A 23127-nucleotide genomic window follows, 5' to 3' on the forward strand; every position below is an offset into this window, starting at 1 on the left:
GGCGCATCAAGCAAAAGCGACAGCTCTGTCGAATCACACGAAGAGATCCCGCAAGACACACTGCAAGCAGGCTATGGCTTAGAAGGGTACCAGTTTGAACCTAGGAGAGGTACTATGTAGTGGAAGTTCATTATGTCTAACTATTAAAGCTATTTTAAGTTCGTTTCTTAAGACAAGGATTTCTTAAGATGTTGCCTTGTTGACAGTTTCGGCGAGAATCTTCCGCCTTCTTCAAAACAGTCACCAGATGTCGAGTGGTGACGTGCCTTATCAGCTGATGTTACGCTACGGAGGCGTGAACGTCCTGCCCAATTTGACAGGTAGTTCACGCCTCCTGCTGTCAGGTCGCTCCCCCAGGACACATCTGGTGACTGTTTTGAAGAAGGCGGAAGATTCTCGCCGAAACTGTCAACAAGGTAACGTCTTAAAAAATCCTTGTCTTAAGAAACGAACTTAAAATAGCTAGGAGAGGTACTCTCGACTCCGGTGATGAAATAAGAGAAGAAAGCTCGGATGACGGCGAGGATGAGACTGATGCTGACCATGGGCATGGCGAGCGTGGGGCAGAGCGTCTGCGTGCAGGTGACACGGCGTGGTGCTCGTGCGGAAAATGTAACGTGGAGTTGCTCACGAGTCCAGCAGAATTTATTTGCTGCAATGAGATAGGCGCCACCCGTGGACTTGCGAAATCGTCGCAAGAGGCAGAAACAGGTATTTCACACGTGCTATTCCCAACCTCAATGAGCCAACACAACTGGGCACATACATACGTCATGAGTGTTACGCAGAGAAAATGAACGCGCATTCTGATTGGATAAAATTAATATCATGGCGGGCTGTTCAAACTGCGGAAATAGTTTGCTCGAGCTACTTTCAAAACACTATAACTTTCCAACCTTAGAACAAAAAACGTTTCTAAGTCTTGAATAAGGTTCGTTAATGTGTGTTTTATTGTTATATTTACTCTATATATTGCCCTCTGTTCCCCTTTAAATATATATATATAGTTAATCATGTTCACTGTAAAAGTATGAGGCACTGAGTCTATCGCCCTGTTTTTGTGGGAATTCGGATCACGGTGCTCCTGGAGTGGTTCGTGTGGTGGAACGGATCGGATCCTGTTCCTGACATGCTGCAAGTGATAAAACCTTCACTGTGTAATAAAGTGATCATTATTATTCTCACAGTGTCGGGGTGCAGCTGAAACTCTACGCTACGTTAGTTTCTCAGTCAGTGTGTGATTTTGGGCTGTAAATTAGACCTGAACTGGCTGTGTGCGGGTCACCTGTGAGGCTGTAAGAGCCTCGAGTGTGTGCAGTCTCTCGAGGACGCTCTGCATGTCCTCCTGTAGCCGTGTTAAAGCCGTGACGATCTGCTCGTTCAGATCGCCGCCTCCGGCTGCGTCAGACCCCCAGCGCTCTCCGTCACCTCCTGCACCCTGTAACGACCCTGTGACCCCTGACCCCGTGCCTGAAGACCTTGACCCTGAGATAGAAGACAGACTCATTTAAAAAAAAAAAAAAAGCTACTTACTTATTTATATAATTTTTTTCGAACGGAGGTGCTTCACACAGGCCGTACCTCGTCCTTTCCTGATCAGAGCGCTGACGGGTCTGCCCATGCTCAGGCTGCTTCTCGAACCACTTCCTCCTCCACTCGTCTTCCCATCTTCTCCTCCGTGCTGAACGCCGTCTTGTCCTCTCAGCAGGATCTCGCAGTCTCTGTCTGCCGATTGCAGGCCCTCCTGAGAGCACCGAGTGCTGCGGCGTTCCTCCAGACAGCGGGTCACGTGAGAATCACCGCTCTGCTCCACACACACACACGATCATCTTCTCTATGTAATCATCATAATTTTCTCAGAAAGTGAAATATGTTCTCGTCAACCAGTCAGGATTCATTATTCCTCAATCCTGTGCAAGAACATTTGGGTCATTCCATGTCAATTCACACAAATGCCCAAAACCTCCCCAGTGACACCTCTTCAATTTGCCTTATTTGTATTTTCTTAGTGCCTTATGATGTCAAATGAAAGAATCCAAAATTTTAGCTTCCTGGCTCGAACGTTTTTTGAGTTATGGCCCTTCAAAGTTTGGGTGCTACGCCCACTTTTGGGGTCCGGGAATTGTGCACTTAATTTGCAAGCATTTTTGGAGGCCCATATCTTTTGTTCTAAGGGGAATATAGACCTGTAAATTGCTATATCCATGTATTCTGGCCCTGTCTATCAGATTCTGCACCTAAAAATAGCACAGGTTTACTAACTTTATTGATATTAACCCCTTAAAAGTGGATTTTTTAATGACACAATTTTTTTGACATTTTGGGGGTCCATATCTTGGAAAGTTTTTATGTTGATGGGGTTTCAACTGATTTATCATCATATTTGGGAACTTTACTGTGTACTTAGAGTGTTTCAGGGCACTCAGAGCTTTGGTGGGGGTACAGGAGGGCCCCAAATATGGCTTCGGGACAAAATTACCGTTTGGTACACCCTACTTCAGGCCATTAGTTGGCCATGTGGGCACATGATGACTGGAATGAACCTTTAACCCTATCAGCAGACACCTTTTATCAAACTTTTAAGCCAATAAAAACTTTGATTATCCAACTCCTTCAATATAAACTAAGCATTTGTATATGGTACTATTTTGGCATATTTTCTGAAAAATCCTAAGTCCGGATAAATATCATATCAGGTAAATTGAAGAGAGGTCTCACTGGGGAGGGTGTGTGAATTGACATGGAATGACCCATTTAATAAACATGGTGCTCATGGAAATATTGTTCGTTTGGAGAGAGAGGAAAAAAAACAAAAAAACAAAAAATGTTCGTATCCGACGTTTTGCTTCCGAGTTTGTGTAAATTTACATAAAGGAGACGACTCACTAACGTGAACCTCAAAAATGATCGGCTTCAAATCGTATAATCGGTAACGAGCGAGTGCGATTTTACATACGGATTACACCGTCGAGTTTAAACGCAGTTTAATCAGTAGAGAGTTAGCGTGTGTGTGTGTGCGCGTGCGCAGTGGCTGAGCTGCATTACTGGAAGCTTTTGTGCCCCATCTAAACAGGACACACTCTTTCACCATTTAGTCGCTGTTTTCGTGGGCGTTACTCGCCAGGTTTCCATTGCAGTGTTGCGCAAAACAGAAGTGGTTTTTGATTTATTTATTTATTGTTTTTATTTTTATTAAAGTTGACAAAATGCAACATGATTGTAAATGGTCTGTTTCTCGACTGAGTGATGGTAGTATAGGTAATCGTATGCTTCCTCGTAAAATTAAGGATTAATTTCACGAGTGATTTCGAAGTTTTGACATTTTCAAAACTTCGAAATCACTCGTGAAATTAATCCTTAATTTTACACGATGACTTGTTTATAATATACAGGTGCTGGTCATATAATTAGAATATCATGAAAAAGTTGATTTATTTCAGTAATTCCATTCAAAAAGTGAAACTTGTATATTATATTCATTCATTCCACACAGACTGATATATTTCAAGTGTTTATTTCTTTTAATTTTGATGATTATAACTGACAACTAATGAAAATCCCAAATTCAGTATCTCAGAAAATTAGAATATCGTGAAAAGGTTCAGGATTGAAGACACCTGGTGCCGCACTCTCATCTCATCTCATTATCTCTAGCCGCTTTATCCTGTTCTACAGGGTCGCAGGCAAGCTGGAGCCTATCCCAGCTGACTACGGGCGAAAGGCGGGGTACACCCTGGACAAGTCGCCAGGTCATCACAGGGCTGACACATAGACACAGACAACCATTCACACTCACATTCACACCTACGCTCAATTTAGAGTCACCAGTTAACCTAACCTGCATGTCTTTGGACTGTGGGGGAAACCGGAGCACCCGGAGGAAACCCACGCGGACACGGGGAGAACATGCAAACTCCACACAGAAAGGCCCTCGCCGGCCACGGGGCTCGAACCCGGACCTTCTTGCTGTGAGGTGACAGCGCTAACCACTACACCACCGTGCCGCCCTGGTGCCACACTCTAATCAGCTAATTAACTCAAAACGCCCGCAAAGGCCTTTAAATGGTCCCTCAGTCTCGTTCTGTAGGCGACACAATCATGGGGAAGACGGCTGACTTGACAGTTGTCCAAAAGACGACCACTGACACCTTGCACAAGGAGGGCAAGACACAAAAGGTCGTTGCTAAAGACGCTGGCTGTTCACAGAGCTCTGTGTCCAAGCACATTAATAGAGAGGCGAAGGGAAGGAAAAGATGTGGTAGAAAAAAAAAGTGTACAAGCAATAGGGATAACCGCACCCTGGAGAGGATTGTGAAACAAAACCCATTCAAAAATGCGTGGGAGATTCACAAAGAATGGACTGCAGCTGGAATCAGTGCTTCAAGAACCACCAAGCACAGACGTATGCAAGACACGGGTTTCAGCTGTCGCATTCCTTGTGTCAGGCCACTCTTGAACAAGAGACAGCGTCAGAAGCGTAAAGACAAAAAGGACTGGACTGCTGCTGAGTGGTCCAAAGTTATGTTCTCTGATGAAAGTAAACTTTGCATTTCCTTTGGAAATCAAGGTCCCAGAGTCTGGAGGAAGAGAGGAGAGGCACAGAATCCACGTTGCTTGAGGTCCAGTGTAAAGTTTCCACAGTCAGTGATGGTTTGGGGTGCCATGTCATCTGCTGGTGTCGGTCCACTGTGTTTTCTGAGGTCCAAGGTCAACGCAGCCGTCTACCAGGAAGTTTTAGAGCGCTTCATGCTTCCTGCTGCTGACCAGCTTTATGGAGATGCAGATTTCATTTTCCAACAGGACTTGGCACCTGCACACAGTGCCAAAGCTACCAGTACCTGGTTTGAGGACCATGGTATCCCTGTTCTTAATTGGCCAGCAAACTCGCCTGACCTTAACCCCATAGAAAATCTATGGGGTATTGTGAAGAGGAAGATACGATACGCCAGACCCAACAATGCAGAAGAGCTGAAGGCCACTATTACCCCTTTTCCACCAAATCAGTTCCAGGGCTGGTTCACAACTCGTTCAACTTGCGAGCCAGCTGAGAACCAGTTTGCTTTTCCATAGCTCGCGGTGCTAAGCGGAGCCACGTCATTATGTTGCTGTATACGTCAGTTACGTCGCTACATTTGCATAAACCTTGGCGCGAATATCGAAGCAAAAACAACACAGAAGAAGCAGCAGCAACAACAACAATAATAATGGACGACTTCACGTTCGTACAGTTGCTGCTTCTCGTCGCTTAAAAATGGCGATCTTTCACGGTCTTGTTATTGTTGTTGGTCTTAACAACTCCGCCCCCCCCGCTGACGTAAGCGGTTCTTTCCTCTGGCCCAGCAGAGAGTTGGTGCTAGTCTGGAACCGGTTTTTCTGGCCCCAGAGCCAGTTCTTTGTCAGTAGAAACAGAAAACCCGGTTCCAAACTAAGCACTGGCCCCGAACCAGCCCTGGAACTGCTTTGGTGGAAAAGGGGCGTATCAGAGCAACCTGGGCTCTCATAACACCTGAGCAGTGCCACAGACTGATCGACTCCATGCCACGCCGCATTGCTGCAGCAATTCAGGCAAAAGGAGCCCCAACTAAGTATTGAGTGCTGTACATGCTCATACTTTTCAGTTGGCCAACATTTCTAAAAATCCTTTTTTTGTATTGGTCTTAAGTAATATTCTAATTTTCTGAGATACTGAATTTGGGATTTTCTTTAGTTGTCAGTTATAATCTCATCTCATCTCATTATCTCTAGCCACTTTATCCTTCTACAGGGTTGCAGGCAAGCTGGAGCCTATCCCAGCTGACTACGGGCGAAAGGCGGGGTACACCCTGGACAAGTCGCCAGGTCATCACAGGGCTGATACACAGACACAGACAACCATTCACACTCACATTCACACCTACGCTCAATTTAGAGTCACCAGTTAACCTAACCTGCATGTCTTTGGACTGTGGGGGAAACCGGAGCACCCGGAGGAAACCCACGTGGACACGGGGAGAACATGCAAACTCCGCACAGAAAGGCCCTCGCCGGCCACGGGGCTCGAACCTGGGACCTTCTTGCTGTGAGGCGACAGCGCTAACCACTACACCACCGTGCCGCCCTCAGTTATAATCATCAAAATTAAAAGAAATAAACACTTGAAATATATCAGTCTGTGTGGAATGAATGAATATAATATACAAGTTTCACTTTTTGAATGGAATTACTGAAATAAATCAACTTTTTCATGATATTCTAATAATATGACCAGCACCTGTATAGGGTCAAATTCATACTTCGGAAGCCATTCAAGTTCACAACATTTGTCATTCAGGTTTTCTGAACCAATCAGGGCGCGAGACCATCTTGCACGTTTGAATCAGTTTCTAAAGCGTCTTTCAGCGTGACACGGCGACACGACACGAGGATTTTAACATCTTTCAGGATTGATCCCGGATATTTCTCTGGTCTCAGATGCCGATCCAATGCTGCCTGCATTACTTTGAGAGTCTGGTTCGTAGTTTCCCCCATTTTCTTTCCTCGCTTCTGCATAAAACAGCGATAGCACCTTGTCTAACTCGCAGCATTCATACGCCACTACAGAGTCATTTATTTGTCTTTCTGCGGCCTGTTTCTTAAACATGCAAAGCCAAAAATTCGTACTTTTTGGGGGGGTATTTTCATTTTCGCTTGCAGCTTTCGATTGGTTTATCATTTCTTCGTTTTTTTGACCAAATTTGCTCATTTTTGTAACCGTAACCATGCAACGAACTAGCCAATAGCATTTCAGAAATACGGCCCCGTGTTAAAGTGCATATCACGAGTAAATTCAGGAGCGAGATCAATGTAATTCTCCTATTTTATAATAAACTTTGGTCAAATATCTGTCATATTTTGCACAATTTTTTTACCTTGCGCAATACCAGAAAAATTCAGTTGAAATCGAGCCATCTGAGGCGAATTGGTCCGACTCTGAAAAAACTTGGCATTCGGATTTCCCGGCAAACATTGATTTTCGTGACGTCGCGTGCGGGACGCCTCCTTCCGAATCCTACATCAGCGCTGGTTTGTTTATGAGAAAACGACCTGGTGGTTTTCTGCAAATTTCTTCAACGTTATCGCGTAATTATTAAAATGGTTAACAGATGTAGCGTAGGAGGGTGTAGCAACACCAATCTTGATGGGATTAGTACTCATCATTTCCCAAAAGACCGGACAATGAGAGAGAAATGGGAGCGCTTGGTCTACACAGGCTGTGCACTGAAACCGTGCAAAGCTCGCACAGCCTGCTGGCGCTTCCGCAGGTAACGTCACGAATCTGGCTCCAGACTCCCTTGGGATTTTTCCAGACGCGTTTTGTGCTTTTATTTTTTTCTGCTGTAGACAGATGGCCTTGTGCAAAATTACCCTTCTGGATGAGTGTGTAAAGAGACATACTTTCATAAAAAAAAAAAAAAAAACGAAATTGGTCCAGAATAGACCCCTTCGCAGTAAACGTAATTCATATGTAAGCGGAAATTGCGCGCGCAGCCTGGACCCAAAAAAGACTCAGCGATGCCTAGTTGTTGTGTTGTCGGGTGTCAGAATCGTAGCAGTGATGGGGTTAAAATGTACAGAATTCCAGCAGGATCTCACCCATTCCAAAAAAAAAAAAATCGCCGACGTCGATGGCTACAAGCCATCAAACGTGTAGACTGGGATGAAAGCACCATCAAAACTGCGCGGGTTTGCAGCGCCCACTTCATCACAGGTGAGATCAGGCTATTTACAGGGATGTGATTTGGGGCTGGTGAAATTATCTGAAAATTTTAGCCGGGGGTCTGGGGGCCGCAGGCCCCCAGCTGGTCCAAGGCAGCGCCCTGGTGAGGGGACAAGGGGGGAAGCCCCCCGAAGCTCCTGGGTTTTGGGGGTTTCTGACTTAAAAATTGTACTAAAATGGCAAGCAACACACACAAGAAAAAACTTGTCATGATTAACAAATTCAAGTCAATTTAATGGTCAACATGCAACTCTGACACACACGCTCACTCTCTCCCTCACACACTCACTCTCACATACACACACTCTCTCACTCACTCACTCTCTCACACACACACACCCCAAAGAACCAGCACGGGCAAGGCCCGCTAGCCCCGCGCCTTGGGACGTAATTCGCCCCGATGAGCCGCAGCGCTCCGCTTAGGTTTCGTTTCTATCCCGGGCTCCAGCCCGACTTTGGACGCTCGTAGCTCGGGCAGGGGAGGTCCCAGTATCCCCAAACTTGACAGCCAGAGACCTCTGCCCTCTCCACAAATAACGAAATCGCTGAACAAATGTCTCACAGTCTTATGTCCAACGTCTGTAGCAACCTCTTTCTCCAACCATTCCCAGCGGAACTTGTTTTTCACTATTCTGTCGATTTCTTTAACTCGATTTGCATCTTTACGCTCGATCACGGAGGCTGCCATCTTTCAACTCTTTGTTTGAAGCGAGCTTACGTACAGCTAACAAGCGCGTTCATTGGTTGTTACAGAGCGATGGGCCAATCACGTACCTCGTTTCATCTCAATGACGTAATTGCGTAAATGAGATGAAACGAGGTACGTGATTGGCCCATCGCTCTGTAACAACCAATGAACGCGCTCGCTTCAAACAAAGAGTTGAAAGATGGCAGCCTCCGTGATCGAGGCATAAAGATGCAAATCCGAGGCTGCCATCTTTCAAACAAAGTCGGAACAAATAGGATACGAATGTGGATTTGAGGGAAAAATCGGAAACATTTTTTTTTCCAAGTTTTGAGGTGAAAAAAGCGGAATTCCGCGAATTCGCGGAAAAAATCACATCCCTGTATTTATTAAATCTTTCTTTTTTATTCTTTCTAGTCTTCGTTTATTGATGTAGCAAAATACTTTGGTAACGTTTGTCTGATTAGCTGGGTCATAGTTACACAATGTAATGAATATTGTTAGCATGTTAACTTAGCTTTGCATGCAGTTTTGTTTGTAGGAGAGGTCTCGCTTGACTCAAGCAGTCCAGATTTTGTGCCATCATTATTTGTGTATGCCGAAAATCACAATTTTAAAGCAAGGATGGAAAGGTAAAATGGTGTGCCCTCGCTCTAAATGCCAACTTACGTTGGCTGCTCTAACCTAGCTCCCGCCCCGTTCAGTTTCATTTCTGCTCTCTGCCTCTCGCTTTTTACGCAGCTCTGATTTCTCTTAGCTGCACTCTTTACACTATCATTCCTTTCATGCCATTCCCTCCTGCAAATTGCTGTTTAGTGTTGGTATTTGCTGTTGTAGCTAAAGCCACATTGCCATCACATCACTGGCATAATTTGATTAAAACAAAATGAATATGAATGTCCCATTGTTAATCAAGTTGTACATGCCCGCACATAACAATCATATGCGTCTAAAGACGTGTAGGCACGAAGTTTTTCGTGGGTGTACACTGAAGTCTTGTCAATAAGGTACGAGTATATATCTGGCCATTGTATACCAGGGAACTTACTAACATCGTCCGTCCACTCTTTAATTAAATGCGGATCCGGTAGGCGATGTCCACTTGTTAGAGTTAACTTATTTATGTAGCATTCTCGATCTTGTAACGACAATTGTTTGGCATAATCTGACAGCTCATAATGCCGGGCTATGGGCAGCGCCATTGTTTCTGGGTCCAGGCTGCGTGCGCATCCTGGCAACAGTCGGGTTGTTTCCAAACATGCGAAGGGGTCTATATGCACTTTAAGGAAAAAAGCCCTTCTTGATTGATCAATCAGAATTGAGTAATTTGGCCCTCTGTATTATAAATGTGATTAAAGCTGGGTTTTCTCTTCCAGTGATGGCTTTTAAAAAGAGTGCTCTCTTTTTCAGAAAGGTAGCGTTTCCGCTTGCTCTTCATGTCATCGACTTAAAGTGCCATTCCACCATTGGATGTATTCTTTGGCATAAAATACAATATATTTTATGACAACATGACTAGACAGAGAAATCTTTTAGCTTCAAAATGATATATCAAACATAATTTTTTGACAACAAGTATATTAATTTTGCGACCAAAGTCACCTACCCTTTTAATTTCCGCGCGGTAGTGAAACGTGATGTCATCGGCAGGTTCCCCTTCTTGTGTACCACGTGACGCGCGACGTGGCACAGATTATCAGCAATGGCGGACAGAACGCGATTTCCACTTGTCGATTGCTGTGCCGATATTCACCATCGACCGTCTCCTTTGGGCATCACTTGCTATTTTCCTTCGCTTCTTTTCCGAAGCTGACAATCGCGTTCTATCCGCCGTTGCTGATAATCTGTGCCACGTCACACGTGACGTGGTACACAAGAAGGGGAACCTGCTGATGACATCACGTTTCACTACCGCGTGGAAATTAAAAGGGTAGGTGACTTTGGTCGCAAAATTAATATACTTGTCGTTGTCAAAAAATTATGTTTGATATATCATTTTGAAGCTAAAAGATTTCTCTGTCTAGTCATGTTGTCATAAAATATATTGTATTTTATGCCAAAAAAATACATCCAATGGTGGAATGGCACTTTAACTGTGTGGGGGGGGGGAAAATAAAAATCCATGCGTTTCCATTTCAATTTTGTGAAATACTGCTTTATCGAATCATCTGAAAAACCACTTTGTGAGTGAAAGCTATTTTTTGCAATATTTGAAAGTGTTTTTTTTTTTAAATCACGTTACTAAATGAAAATCAGCTATGTCGTGAACATGCATAGTAATCAAGATGCACACATGATTTTTTTTTTAATTAATAAATAACTAAACAAACAATCTTACTTGTGTGAATCAAGAGGAAGTTGTTGTCCAACAAAACATTTCCATGCAACTAAAAGAGTGATAAACGAGCCCTAAAGCCAAGACGTGCAATGTATTCTTATTCTATCCACATTCACTGGATATGAGCAATCGCGCGCTCTGATTGGCTACTCTACTACTAGGATATCAGCTCATATACCGTGAGTAGAGGAAAAACAAAATGGTGGCACGTGTTGATGAACCAACCGAGGACGAAATAAAAACTCTACTCAAAAACAAAACCCCAAAAATACAACAGCAACAAAATATGGAATGAAAGTATTTGACAGCAAGAACGCATCTTTTTTTATTTTTCAAGAATTATCACATTTTTCACAAATCGCTCCTGTCATTTCGCCGATTTGTTTACATTCTAAGCGGAAATGATTTTGTCGGACGTTTTGCATAAAATTATTTATCGAATTTGCAAAAAATAAAAATGCTCTATTTCTCAAAATCCAGTGAATGCAGATAGAATTAAAAAAAAAAAAAAAGTTATTCCACTCAATCTGGTCGTACATGGATTATATGGAATCAATTTTGTGCCAAAATGTTCATACAATACTTTTGAAATATCAAACAAAAACGACAAATCAAAATACAAAAAAAAAAAAAAGTCAATTTTTTTTAGACTGGCAAACAAATTATTCGTGTAATCGTGCAAAATATCAGTCTATTACTCTTCAGAAACCTTTTATTTTTGTTCCGCGTCTTTCTCAGGTTTTGTTTGATGTAATTTATTTTGGTTGCGATTCCAGCTTTGTCGTTTGCGCTCCCTGACTTTTTGCTTGCAGTTTTGGCACAAACTTCACGTGTGGGCGGGCTGTCCAGGAATGCATTCCCATTGGCTAACTTGTGTTTGACTGACAGCTACGCTCAGCCATTTCCTACTCGGATTCTGGCGGACTGTTTGACGAGTGACCGATCCATTGACAGTAAACAAGGATGGAGTGGACTTCAGTGGCAACTATGATATTGAATTAATTCAACAAAGTGTAAATTCAATATCATAGTCGCCACTGAAGTCCACTCAATCCTTGTTTACTGTCAATGGATCGGTCACTCGTCAAACAGTCCGCCAGAATCCGAGTAGGGAATGCATACATGTCAACCTTTGGTCAATCAAACCTGTATAACCAACCTCCAAAATCCGTATTTCCCTTATAAAATCCGTATAAGATGCAAATTAAAATAATTTACCTAAAATTTGAATGATAATCAACAATGATATATCCCAGTTACTTTTTATTCAATATTAATAACAATAAACCTTCAGAATGAATACAAAGCTCCAATGTTTGACAAAAACACAAAGTGTTATCAGCGTAGTTACGAAGGAAATACTTCGTTGTTTGGAGACAGGTTTCACCGAGCGGCTATTATGCACGAGACTTCATATTAGCCACAAAGTCAGGAAAATCTGTTCGTAAAATTACGTTATAATGACCAAATACAATGAAAAGTATTTTTCCAGTCTCACCTGTGAAAGGTAATCCCATGTGATCTCGTTTGGACGGTAAACCTGTTGGTACAGTTAAACGCAGCACATGAATGAGGCATCTTTATTCTCGGGCGAGGATGACGTATGATTCTACGCAGAAGCCGTCGTCTATGACTTCACGGTTGGCGGGATTCTCGCAATGCGGTGTGCGCATGATCAAAAGTGGAACGAAGTCTCGCTACCACAAGATAACGCGCGATTTCATAAGACTCTTGACTGGCTGTCTGTGGTGTACAGTACGTTTGTTAATGTTATGCGCTCTTTTATCATCGTGGGAATTGATTATAGCTCTAATTAAATATTAAAGTTTTTTTTAAAGAATCCGTATAACTTTATTTATACGCCCGTATACTACGTTTATTGAATCAAATCCGTATAAAATACGGACATCCCGTATAGGTTGACATGTATGGGAATGGCTGAGCGTAGCTGTCAGTCAAACACAAGTTAGCCAATGGGAATGCATTCCTGGACAGCCCACCCACATGTGAAGTTTGTGCCGAAACTGCAAGCAAAAAGTCAGGGAGCGCAAACGAGAAAGCTGGAATCGCAACCAAAATAAATTACGTCAAACAAAACTGAGAAAGACGCGGAACAAAAATAAAAGTTTTCTGAAGAGTAATAGACTGATATTTTGCACGATTACACAAATAATTTGTTTGCCAGTCGAAAAAAATTGACTTTTTTTTTGTATTTTGATTTGTCGTTTTTGTTTGATATTTCAAAAGTATTGTATGGAACATTTTGGCACAAAATTGATTCCATAGGATTATAGCTGCTATCATCTCACATACGACTCGATTTCGTGGAATAACCCCTAATTATTATAACAAATACAACACCATGGCTCTGTTGAATTCTAGATTCTGATTGGTCAGAAGGTGAGGATTCATTTCCTATAACGGCAGCTCTGACAACAGTGTCGCTGCAAATCCCAGGCTTATATTAACACTCTTGTTCTAACACGCTATCCTGGGAACGAGATATTAAAAGCGTCTAATCATTATAAGGAATTATATACGGTGAAGGTTTGCACGAGGACACGATTATAAAACGCTTCCAGAAGGATCCTGCAGTACCAGTGATTTGTAACAGTAAGAAATAAAGCTGTGAAGGTTGAAGTTTTCCACCATGGTCTACAAGTCTATAATGAGACACGCTGTATACATCCTGCCTTCTGAATAACGCATAACGGATGGCGTCCTTGCTCAGCCTCACCTCCTCTGCACCGAACTGGTCCACAGAGTCGCAGTAAACCTCGCTGTCGGAGTCTGAGGCCACGTGATGAGCGCTGCGCACGTCTTCATTATCATCTAGGGAAATCACATAGCTCCTTTGTAAGAACAAGATCTCATCTGCAAGCTTGTATTCTTAATATAACCTGGACACAATACATGGCTTACATAAGAAAATATATAAATACAGTACTGTATGTATATAGGATTTTATTACTCTTGTGTACAGTGGTGCTTGAAAGTTTGTGAACCCTTTAGAATTTTCTATATTTCTGCATAAATATGACCTAAAACATCATCAGATTTTCACACAAGTCCTAAAAGTAGATAAAGAGAACCCAGTTAAACAAATAAGACAAAACTATACTTGGTCATTTATTTATTGAGGAAAATGATCCAATATTACATATCTGTGAGTGGCAAAAGTATGTGAACCTTTGCTTTCAGTATCTGGTGTGACCCCCTTGTGCAGCAATAACTGCAACTAAACGTTTGCGGTAACTGTTGATCAGTCCTGCACACCGGCTTGGAGGAATTTTAGCCCGTTCCTCCGTACAGAACAGCTTCAACTCTGGGATGTTGGTGGGTTTCCTCACATGAACTGCTCGCTTCAGGTCCTTCCACAACATTTCGATTGGATTAAGGTCAGGACTTTGACTTGGCCATTCCAAAACATTAACTTTATTCTTCTTTAACCATTCTTTGGTAGAACGACTTGTGTGCTTAGGGTCGTTGTCTTGCTGCATGACCCACCTTCTATTGAGATTCAGTTCATGGACAGATGTCCTGACATTTTCCTTTAGAATTCGCTGGTATAATTCAGAATTCATTGTTCCATCAATGATGGCAAGCCGTTCTGGCCCAGATGCAGCAAAACAGGCCCAAACCATGATACTACCACCACCATGTTTCACAGATGGGATAAGGTTCTTATGCTGGAATGCAGTGTTTTCCTTTCTCCAAACATAACGCTTCTCATTTAAACCAAAAAGTTCTATTTTGGTCTCATCCGTCCACAAAACATTTTTCCAATAGCCTTCTGGCTTGTCCACGTGATCTTTAGCAAACTGCAGATGAGCAGCAATGTTCTTTTTGGAGAGCAGTGGCTTTCTCTTTGCAACCCTGCCATGCACACCATTGTTGTTCAATGTTCTCCTGATGGTGGACTCATGAACATTAACATTAGCCAATGTGAGAGAGGCCTTCAGTTGCTTAAAAGTTACCTTGGGATCCTTTGTGACCTCGCTGATTATTACACGCCTTGCTCTTGGAGTGATCTTTGTTGGTCGACCACTCCTGGTGAGGGTAACAATGGTCTTGAATTTCCTCCATTTGTACACAATCTGTCTGACTGTGGATTGGTGGAGTCCAAACTCTTTAGAGATGGTTTTGTAACCTTTTCCAGCCTGATGAGCATCAGCAACACTTTTTCTGAGGTCCTCAGAAATCTCCTTTGTTCGTGCCATGATACACTTCCACAAACGTGTTGTGAAGATCAGACTTTGATAGATCCCTGTTCTTTAAATAAAACAGGGTGCCCACTCACACCTGATTGTCATCCCATTGATTGAAAACACCTGACTCTAATTTCACCTTCAAATTAACTGCTAATCCTAGAGGTTCACATACTTTTGCCACTCACAGATATGTAATATTGGATCAGTTTCCTCAATAAATAAATGACCAAGTATAATATTTTTGTCTCATTTGTTTAACTGGGTTCTCTTTATCTACTTTTAGGACTTGTGTGAAAATCTGATGATGTTTTAGGTCATATTTATGCAGAAATATAGAAAATTCTAAAGGGTTCACAAACTTTCAAGCACCACTGTAAAATGTCTCTACATCTAGGCACTTCGTAATAAAATCAGTGATGATCAGATCCCCTGAGTGTTCGATTGAAAACAAATACAGCGACATTAACGTCGTCATACCACGGCGCTCCTGAAAGCTTAAATCTGATTGGATAATCAACACTTTTCCTTTCATGAGCCCTCTGTAAGGTCACCTGTAGCGTGGCCGTTAACGTGTTGGATCTCTCCGTCGTTCTCCTCCGTGTCATTTCCATTCAGAGCGGATTTGGAGCAGTGTGTCCCGTTCGTTAGAGGGGACACGTTATGCCCGATACCACCATTCGCAAGTCCTTTTCCTTCCGAGGTCTTTTTCTTCAGGGCCGATGCTAAAACAAGCATTTAAAATATTAAAATGCAAATATTAACTACTAATCGTATTTTATTTATTCACTCGTTCTTAATTACCCTTTTTTAGCTGCTCACTCTCTCCTTCCTCTTCGTTCTCATCATCTCCACTGTCATCGTCTTCATCCTCCTCCTCATCCTCCTGCTCCTTAACCTCGTTTGCGTTAATCTCCGGAGCGTCTGCTTTGTTCGGACCATGGCCGTCCAAGGTGCCGTTCATTTCCATGGTTCTGATGATGCTTTTTGTGACGCTCTTCGAAGGCGCCGACATCATGTTGCCGATGCCTAGAGATCGCCATAGCAACAACTCTGAGTGTTACATCACCGAGTCTCAAATACAGACTGTTATTTCGGTTTATGAACTGGGGTAACATCTCGTCTAACATTACATCACTCGCACAAACTAATCTACTGAACTGATCTAAACAGCAAGAGAAACAAAGCAGCTCCGTGTGGAGTTGAGACTGAGGGATCATCTCTACAACCTAAACATGACATAACACAACTGTGGGAGGAGGAGGAGGAAGATCACAGGAGGATCTCAGGAGGAACATGCTCACTACACACTTGCCTTCCAGTTGTCTAGCAAATTTTTCCAACTGGGCTGAGCACCGAACCGAACAAACATTCAGCATGTTAGCATAAATAAAGAGGAATAAAACAAGTAATATATTAACAGACGGTCACTGCTACAGTGTGAGTCAGATGGAGAGGATAAACTGACGTCCGGGAGTCGTTTAGATTCATTTTAGAAGTACACTTTCAATGTTTATTTCTGTTTCTAACATGATGCTTTGTGTGTTATTGTTTCTATGTGCAAGAGGTGCATTTAACGCAAACAAAGTATGATGATATGATTCTCTAAAGAGCCAGCCAGCCACGCCTCCTTCAGTGGCACAAACAGGAATAAAACCACGCCTCCTTCACCGCGACTGACACAAAAGCCACACCTCCTTCAGTGGTACAAACAGGAATAAAGCCACGCCTCCTTCAGTGGTACAAACAGGAATAAAACCACGCCTCCTTCAATGTGACTGACACAAAAGCCACACCTCCTTCAGTGGAAGCAACAGGAATAAAAACCACGCCTCCTTCAGTGGCACAAACAGGAATAAAAACCACGCCTCCTTCAGTGTGACTGACACAAAAGCCACACCTCCTACAGTGGAAGCAACAGGAATAAAAACCACGCCTCCTTCAGTGGCACAAACAGGAATAAAACCACGCCTCCTTCACCGCGACTGACACAAAAGCCACACCTCCTTCAGTGGTACAAACAGGAATAAAAACCACGCCTCCTTCAGTGGCACAAACAGGAATAAAACCACGCCTCCTTCACCGCGACTGACACAAAAGCCACACCTCCTTCAGTGGTACAAACAGGAATAAAAACCACGCCTCCTTCAGTGGCACAAACAGGAATAAAAACCACGCCTCCTTCAGTGTGACTGACACAAAAGCCACACCTCCTACAGTGGAAGCAACAGGAATAAAAACCACGCCTCCTTCACTGCAACTGACAGACAAAAGCCACGCCTCCTAGAGTGGAAGCAACAGGAATAAAAGCCACGCCTCCTACAATGGAAGCAACAGGAATAAAAGCCACGCCTCCTACAGTGGAAGCAACAGGAATAAAAGCCACGCCTCCTTCATTGCGACTGACAGACACAAAAGCCACACCTCTTACAGTGGAAGCAACAGGAATAAAAACCACGCCTCCTACAGTGGAAGCAACAGGAATAAAAGCCGCGCCTCCTACAGTGGTATAAACAGGAATAAAAGCCACACCTCCTTCATTGCGACTGACAGACACAAAAGCCACGCCTCTTACAGTGGAAGCAGCAGGAATAAAAGCCACGCCTCCTCCTTGGAAGCAACAGGAATAAAAGCCACGCCTCCTACAGTGGAAGCAACAAGCCTTGAGACCAAGATTGTCAATAAGAATTATAGGTCAGAGACCACGCCTCCTTCACTACGACTGACAGACACAAAGGCCGCGCCTCCTACAGTGGAACCAACAGGAATAAAAGCCACGCCTCCTACAGTGGAAGCAACAGGAATAAAAGCCACGCCTCCTACAGTGGTATAAACAGAAATAAAAGCCACACCTTCACTGCGACTGACAGACAAAAGCCACGCCTCCTAGAGTGGAAGTAACAGGAATAAAAGCCACGCCTCCTTCATTGCGACTGACAGACACAAAAGCCACGCCTCTTACAGTGGAAGCAACAGGAATAAAAGCCACACCTCCTACAGTGGAAGCAACAGATATAAAAGCTATGCCTCCTTCATTGCGACTGACAGACAAAAGCCACGCCTCCTCCTTGGAAGCAACAGCAATAAAAGCCACGCCTCCTACAGTGGAAGCAACAAGCCTTGAGACCAAGATTGTCAATAAGAATTATAGGTCAGAGACCACGCCTCCTTCACTACGACTGACAGACACAAAGGCCACGCCTCCTACAGTGGAAGCAACAGGAAAAAAAGCCGCGCCTCCTACAGTGGAACCAACAGGAACAAAAGCCACGCCTCCTACAGTGGAACCAACAGGAACAAAAGCCGCGCCTCCTACAGTGGAACCAACAGGAATAAGAGCCACGCCTCCTACAGTGGAACCAACAGGAATAAAAGCCGCGCCTCCTACAGTGGAACCAACAAGGCTTGAGACCAAGATTCTGTCAATAAGAATTATAGGTCAGAGACCACGCCCCCTTCACTCCGAATGACAATTAGGCCACACCTTCACTGGGACTGGCAGACACAAAGGCCATGCCTCCTTTAGTGGGACTGGCAGGCACTTAGGCCATGCCTCCTTCACTTGGACTGGCAGGCACTTAGGCCACGCCTCCTTCACTGGGACTGGCAGGAATTGAGGCCATGCTTCCATTAGTGGGAAGGACAGGTTAGAAACCACACCACCTACACTAGGACTGACAGGTACAGATACCACGCCTCCATCAGTGGCACGAACAGCTCAAAGAGAACATCCTTCACTAGGGCTGACTGATACAGAGGCCACGCCTCCTTATGTGAGGCTGACAGGCAATTAGGCCGCACCTTCATCGTGGGACAGACAGCTCAAAGACCTGCTCCACCTGTTTCACAGGGACCGACAGATCCGGAGGCCACTCCTCCTCCACTGGGACAGACTGCTTCATAAGCCACGCCTATTCCCTAAACTGGAACTACCAAACCCAGAAGCATTCTGTGGGGCTCATAGGCACAGAGGCCACGCCTCCTTCATTGATTCGCTTGGACTGCACAATGCTGATAAAGATCTTGAAGTATTTAACCTGCAGTCAGGTCTGAAACTTGGCTGATCTTCTTCTTCTCATCGACGAGCTCGTAGAACGGCCCGAGAACCTGCAGCAGCTGTTCCACCTGCTCCGTCATGGGCATGCTTTCAAGAATCTGAACATAAAAGCTTCAGATGTTTAAAATGCATAGAAACCTAATACCCTTCAGTAAAATGAACAAACACACATCGTTACCAGTTTGAGGTCATCCACGTACGCCATCATGGCTTCTTCCTTTGGCATATCTGCAAGTGCGTGCCAGGCATCCCTACAACACACACACACACACACACAGGAGGTAAACTCTTTTTCTGCAGTATTAGGCAACTCTTGATGATTCCTGCTCGTGTTATCAGTGGTGTGTGAGCTATGTTTTTCCAAAGACGTACAGATCTTCATGTCTGTGAAGATTCTCAATTATCCAGGTCATAGTAAACTGTGGGTGGTAGAAAAGGGCAACTGGACTTGCTTGAAGATTCTTGAAAACGTTTCACCTCTCGTCCGAAAGGCTTCCTCAGTTCTGTCTGACTAATAGGGAGTATCCAGTATTTATCCTCTCCTGGATCAGAATCAGAATCCTGATGACAAGTTCATCTAAGGTGTCGTTGAGGCATCATGTTGGTGTGGGTCACTGGAGGCTGGGTGTGAACGGCGAGTCATTAGGGTGATCAACGGATTGCCCGTTAGGGTGATCAATGGAAAGCTGACCCTCTCTGTCCTCCTGTGAGTCACCGAAAACAGCTGGGTCCTGGCGTACACCCAGCCGTCTGGGAAGAGTGTCCAAGACTGCATTGTAGATGGTTGATAAATGATGTCTTAGACCCCCACCTCTGTTCAGTGATGGCCGTTCCAGGTTGACAAAAATGGCTTCTTTAACTCCTCGCTCATACCAACGATCCTCTCTGGCTAAAATGCGTACGTTACAATCATGAAATGAGTGTCCTTTGTTAAGATGAATGTAGACAGCCGAGTCCTAGCCTGGCTAACACGACTTCAAAGCTCTACGAGCTATTGGTCTGGCCAAGATATTAAGCCCAACTGTTTCCCAGAGCCCGTGGTTGATCCGCCTCCCTGAAATGCCTCAGTTTGCTACTGGTCGAAGCCAGAAAAGGCTGTGATGAAGCTTAAACCAATCACATCACTCTTTCCTCTGACGTATGCGACGCGACGGGGCTAACTGGTAGATTAAACTCTTACCGAAGCCGGTCGGGAGCAAGGCGAAAACGTCCTTTCTTTCAATAAATACCTCCAGGGCTGCTCTTTGCTCCGTTTTCAATGAGAACTTCCCGTTGAATGCTTTCAATACAACATCTATGCGTAATAGATGCGGAAGCGTGAATGAAGCGCTTCCAGCATAGATTCTGTAAACAATCTATGGCTTCCGGTCGCAGTTCCACTATGTCAGTGCCTTGAACATGCCTCTACCCAGGGCCGTTGGAGATGCTCAAAGTTGATTGGTTCCCGATTTTTCGGGAGCTTGGAAGAGCTGTAGATAGCTTGCCTGGCCAGACTAAGCTCGCAACAGGCCCTCGTGTTGCATCACGCTTAGGATGGGCGGGCCCAGGCTAGCCGAGTCCTGGCCTGAGGAGCTGGCTCTCCTGTGTTGAGCCAAGCGCCTGTATAGCGGTTGTTTTGTTTCCCCAATACACTACGTTGTCCTGTTTGTGTCTGGCTATTCTGTCCTTAGGGTGGACCAGTTTCTGCTTCAGGGTGTTACTGGGTCTGAAATGTACCAGAATGTTGTTTGTGTAGAAGATCCTCCTGAGTTTCTCAGATAGACCAGAAATGTAGGGAATGACAATGTCCTTGCGTTTGTTCCTGTTATCATCCTTGTCAGTTATGTTCCTTTTTATGCTCTTTAGGAAAGCCCAGTTGGGATAACCGCAATTCTGAAGTGCTTTCTTGATATGATTCTGCTCCTCCTCTTTTCCTTCTATCGTTGTAGGAATGTTCTGAGCCCTGTGTTGCAAGGTCCTAATGACCCCCAATTTGTGTTCCAGTGGGTGGTGAGAGTCGAAAAGTAGGTCCTGGTCTGTGTGTGGGTTTCCGGTAGACCTCAGTGCTAAGGCTTCTGTCTTGTCTAATGTGTACATCACAATCCAAGAAGGCTAGATTATTCCCACTGACATCCTCCCGAGTGAAGTTGATGTTGCTATCCACTGCATTGATGTGTTTTGAGAAAGCTTCCACCTCATGGATTTTGATTTTAACCCAGGTATCATCCACGTATCTAAACCAATGGCTGGGAGCAACTCCTGCAAAAGTGGTCAAAGCTATATGTTCCACTTCCTCCATGTATAAATTGGCCACAATAGGGGACACTGGTGATCCCATGGCGCATCCATGGTTCTGTCTGTAGAAACTTCCATTAAACTGGAAATAAGTGGTAGTCATGCAGAGGTCAAGCAGGGTGCAAACGACATGATGCCTCAACAACACCTTAGATGAACTTGTCATCAGGATTCTGATTCTGATCCAGGAGAGGATACATATCTGATACTCCCTATTAGTCAGACAGAACTGAGGAAGCCTTTCGGACGAGAGGTGAAACGTTTTCAAGAATCTTCAAGCAAGTCCAGTTGCCCTTTTCTACCACCCACAGTTTACAGATGTTCATGTTTTTAAAACTGCAGGCAGTACATGTTATCAAGTAAACTAATAACCAAGGTGGGTGAACCTTGGAGTGAAGATAAAGTTCACTCAGACGTTCACTTTCACACAGCTAGCGCACCAACATCTGCCAGAGCCGAGCAAACAAACAAATCCTGTTATATCCATAAACAGTGTGTGTGTCTGTGGTAACATCCCATAGAACACACACCCTGCGTTTATAAAGCATTATAGATGCATTAATATCATATATACTCTGGCATACTGTCCACCTGTACCAATGCTCATATTTACACGTAACACAGTCTCTTAATAACATCGAGCTCTCCAAGTTATAATTTCTGTTCATAAGAGCTTTATAAAAAAAACACTACAAGAGAGCCAGGATAAACTGATTTTTTTTTACCAGGTTGAGTGTGTATAAATTACTGTATCACAAATCCGTTACTCTTCAATGTCACCAAGTGATTTCTCAACCCAACAAGAATGTGTCCAGTATGTTGAAGTTCAAATCCACAGATCAGAGGAACCGCATGCTCACTTTCGAACACATACAACCCCGATTCCAAAAAAGTTGGGACAAAAGTACAAATTGTAAATAAAAACGGAATGCAATAATTTACAAATCTGAAAACCTGATATTGTATTCACAATAGAACATAGACAACATATCAAATGTCGAAAGTGAGACATTTTGAAATTTCATGACAGCAACACATCTCAAAAAAGTTGGGACGGGGCAGTAAGAGGCTGGAAAAGTTAAAGGTACAAAAAAGGAACAGCTGGAGGACCAAATTGCAACTCATTAGGTCAATTGGCAATAGGTCATTAACATGACTGGGTATAAAAAGAGCATCTTGGAGTGGCAGCAGCTCTCAGAAGTAAAGATGGGAAGAGGATCACCAATCCCCCTAATTCTGCGCCGACAAATAGTGGAGCAATATCAGAAAGGAGTTTGACAGTGTAAAATTGCAAAGAGTTTGAACATATCATCATCTACAGTGCATAATATCATCAAAAGATTCAGAGAATCTGGAAGAATCTCTGTGCGTAAGGGTCAAGGTCGGAAAACCATACTGGGTGCCCGTGATCTTCGGGCCCTTAGACGGCACTGCATCACATACAGGCATGCTTCTGTATTGGAAATCACAAAATGGGCTCAGGAATATTTCCAGAGAACATTATCTGTGAACACAATTCACCGTGCCATTCGCCGTTGCCAGCTAAAACTCTATAGTTCAAAGAAGAAGCCGTATCTAACAGGGGTGTGCAAAAATATCGATACGGCGATATATCGCGATACTTTGTCTTCTGATTCAATATCGATACTCAAAATTTGAATATCGATATTTTTTCAAATAATAAATCATGTTTCAGATGGGTTGTAAATCCAGTACGACTTCCGCACCTCCGCTCCGCGAGGTGTCGCTGTGCCGCTCCCTCACTGCAAGGCACTCTTCGTCTTCTCTTTTTTCCCCGGCGGTTGCAGTGAGGAAAAAAAACAAGCAAGC

The 23127-nt window shown here is 43.8% G+C and overlaps 1 protein-coding gene across 2 annotated transcripts in view; it reads right to left on the reverse strand.

Annotated features, from left to right (window-relative positions):
• The window catches only part of acbd5a (acyl-CoA binding domain containing 5a), a 76498-nt gene that overhangs the window by 14787 nt on the left and 38584 nt on the right, over positions 1 to 23127 (reverse strand). For both annotated transcript variants that reach the window (XM_060922542.1, XM_060922541.1), the window contains 7 exons: positions 19202 to 19274; positions 19004 to 19121; positions 15771 to 15995; positions 15521 to 15691; positions 13496 to 13590; positions 1582 to 1804; positions 1286 to 1485 (listed from right to left, as the gene is read on the reverse strand). In XM_060922542.1, coding sequence (XP_060778525.1) covers positions 1286 to 1485; positions 1582 to 1804; positions 13496 to 13590; positions 15521 to 15691; positions 15771 to 15995; positions 19004 to 19121; positions 19202 to 19249 — 1080 coding nt within the window. In that variant the 5' untranslated portion in view covers positions 19250 to 19274. The remainder of the gene's footprint in view (positions 1 to 1285; positions 1486 to 1581; positions 1805 to 13495; positions 13591 to 15520; positions 15692 to 15770; positions 15996 to 19003; positions 19122 to 19201; positions 19275 to 23127) is intronic.

Source organism: Neoarius graeffei, chromosome 5 (genome assembly GCF_027579695.1).
Source record: "Neoarius graeffei isolate fNeoGra1 chromosome 5, fNeoGra1.pri, whole genome shotgun sequence".
In the NCBI taxonomy this organism is placed as follows: domain Eukaryota; kingdom Metazoa; phylum Chordata; class Actinopteri; order Siluriformes; family Ariidae; genus Neoarius; species Neoarius graeffei.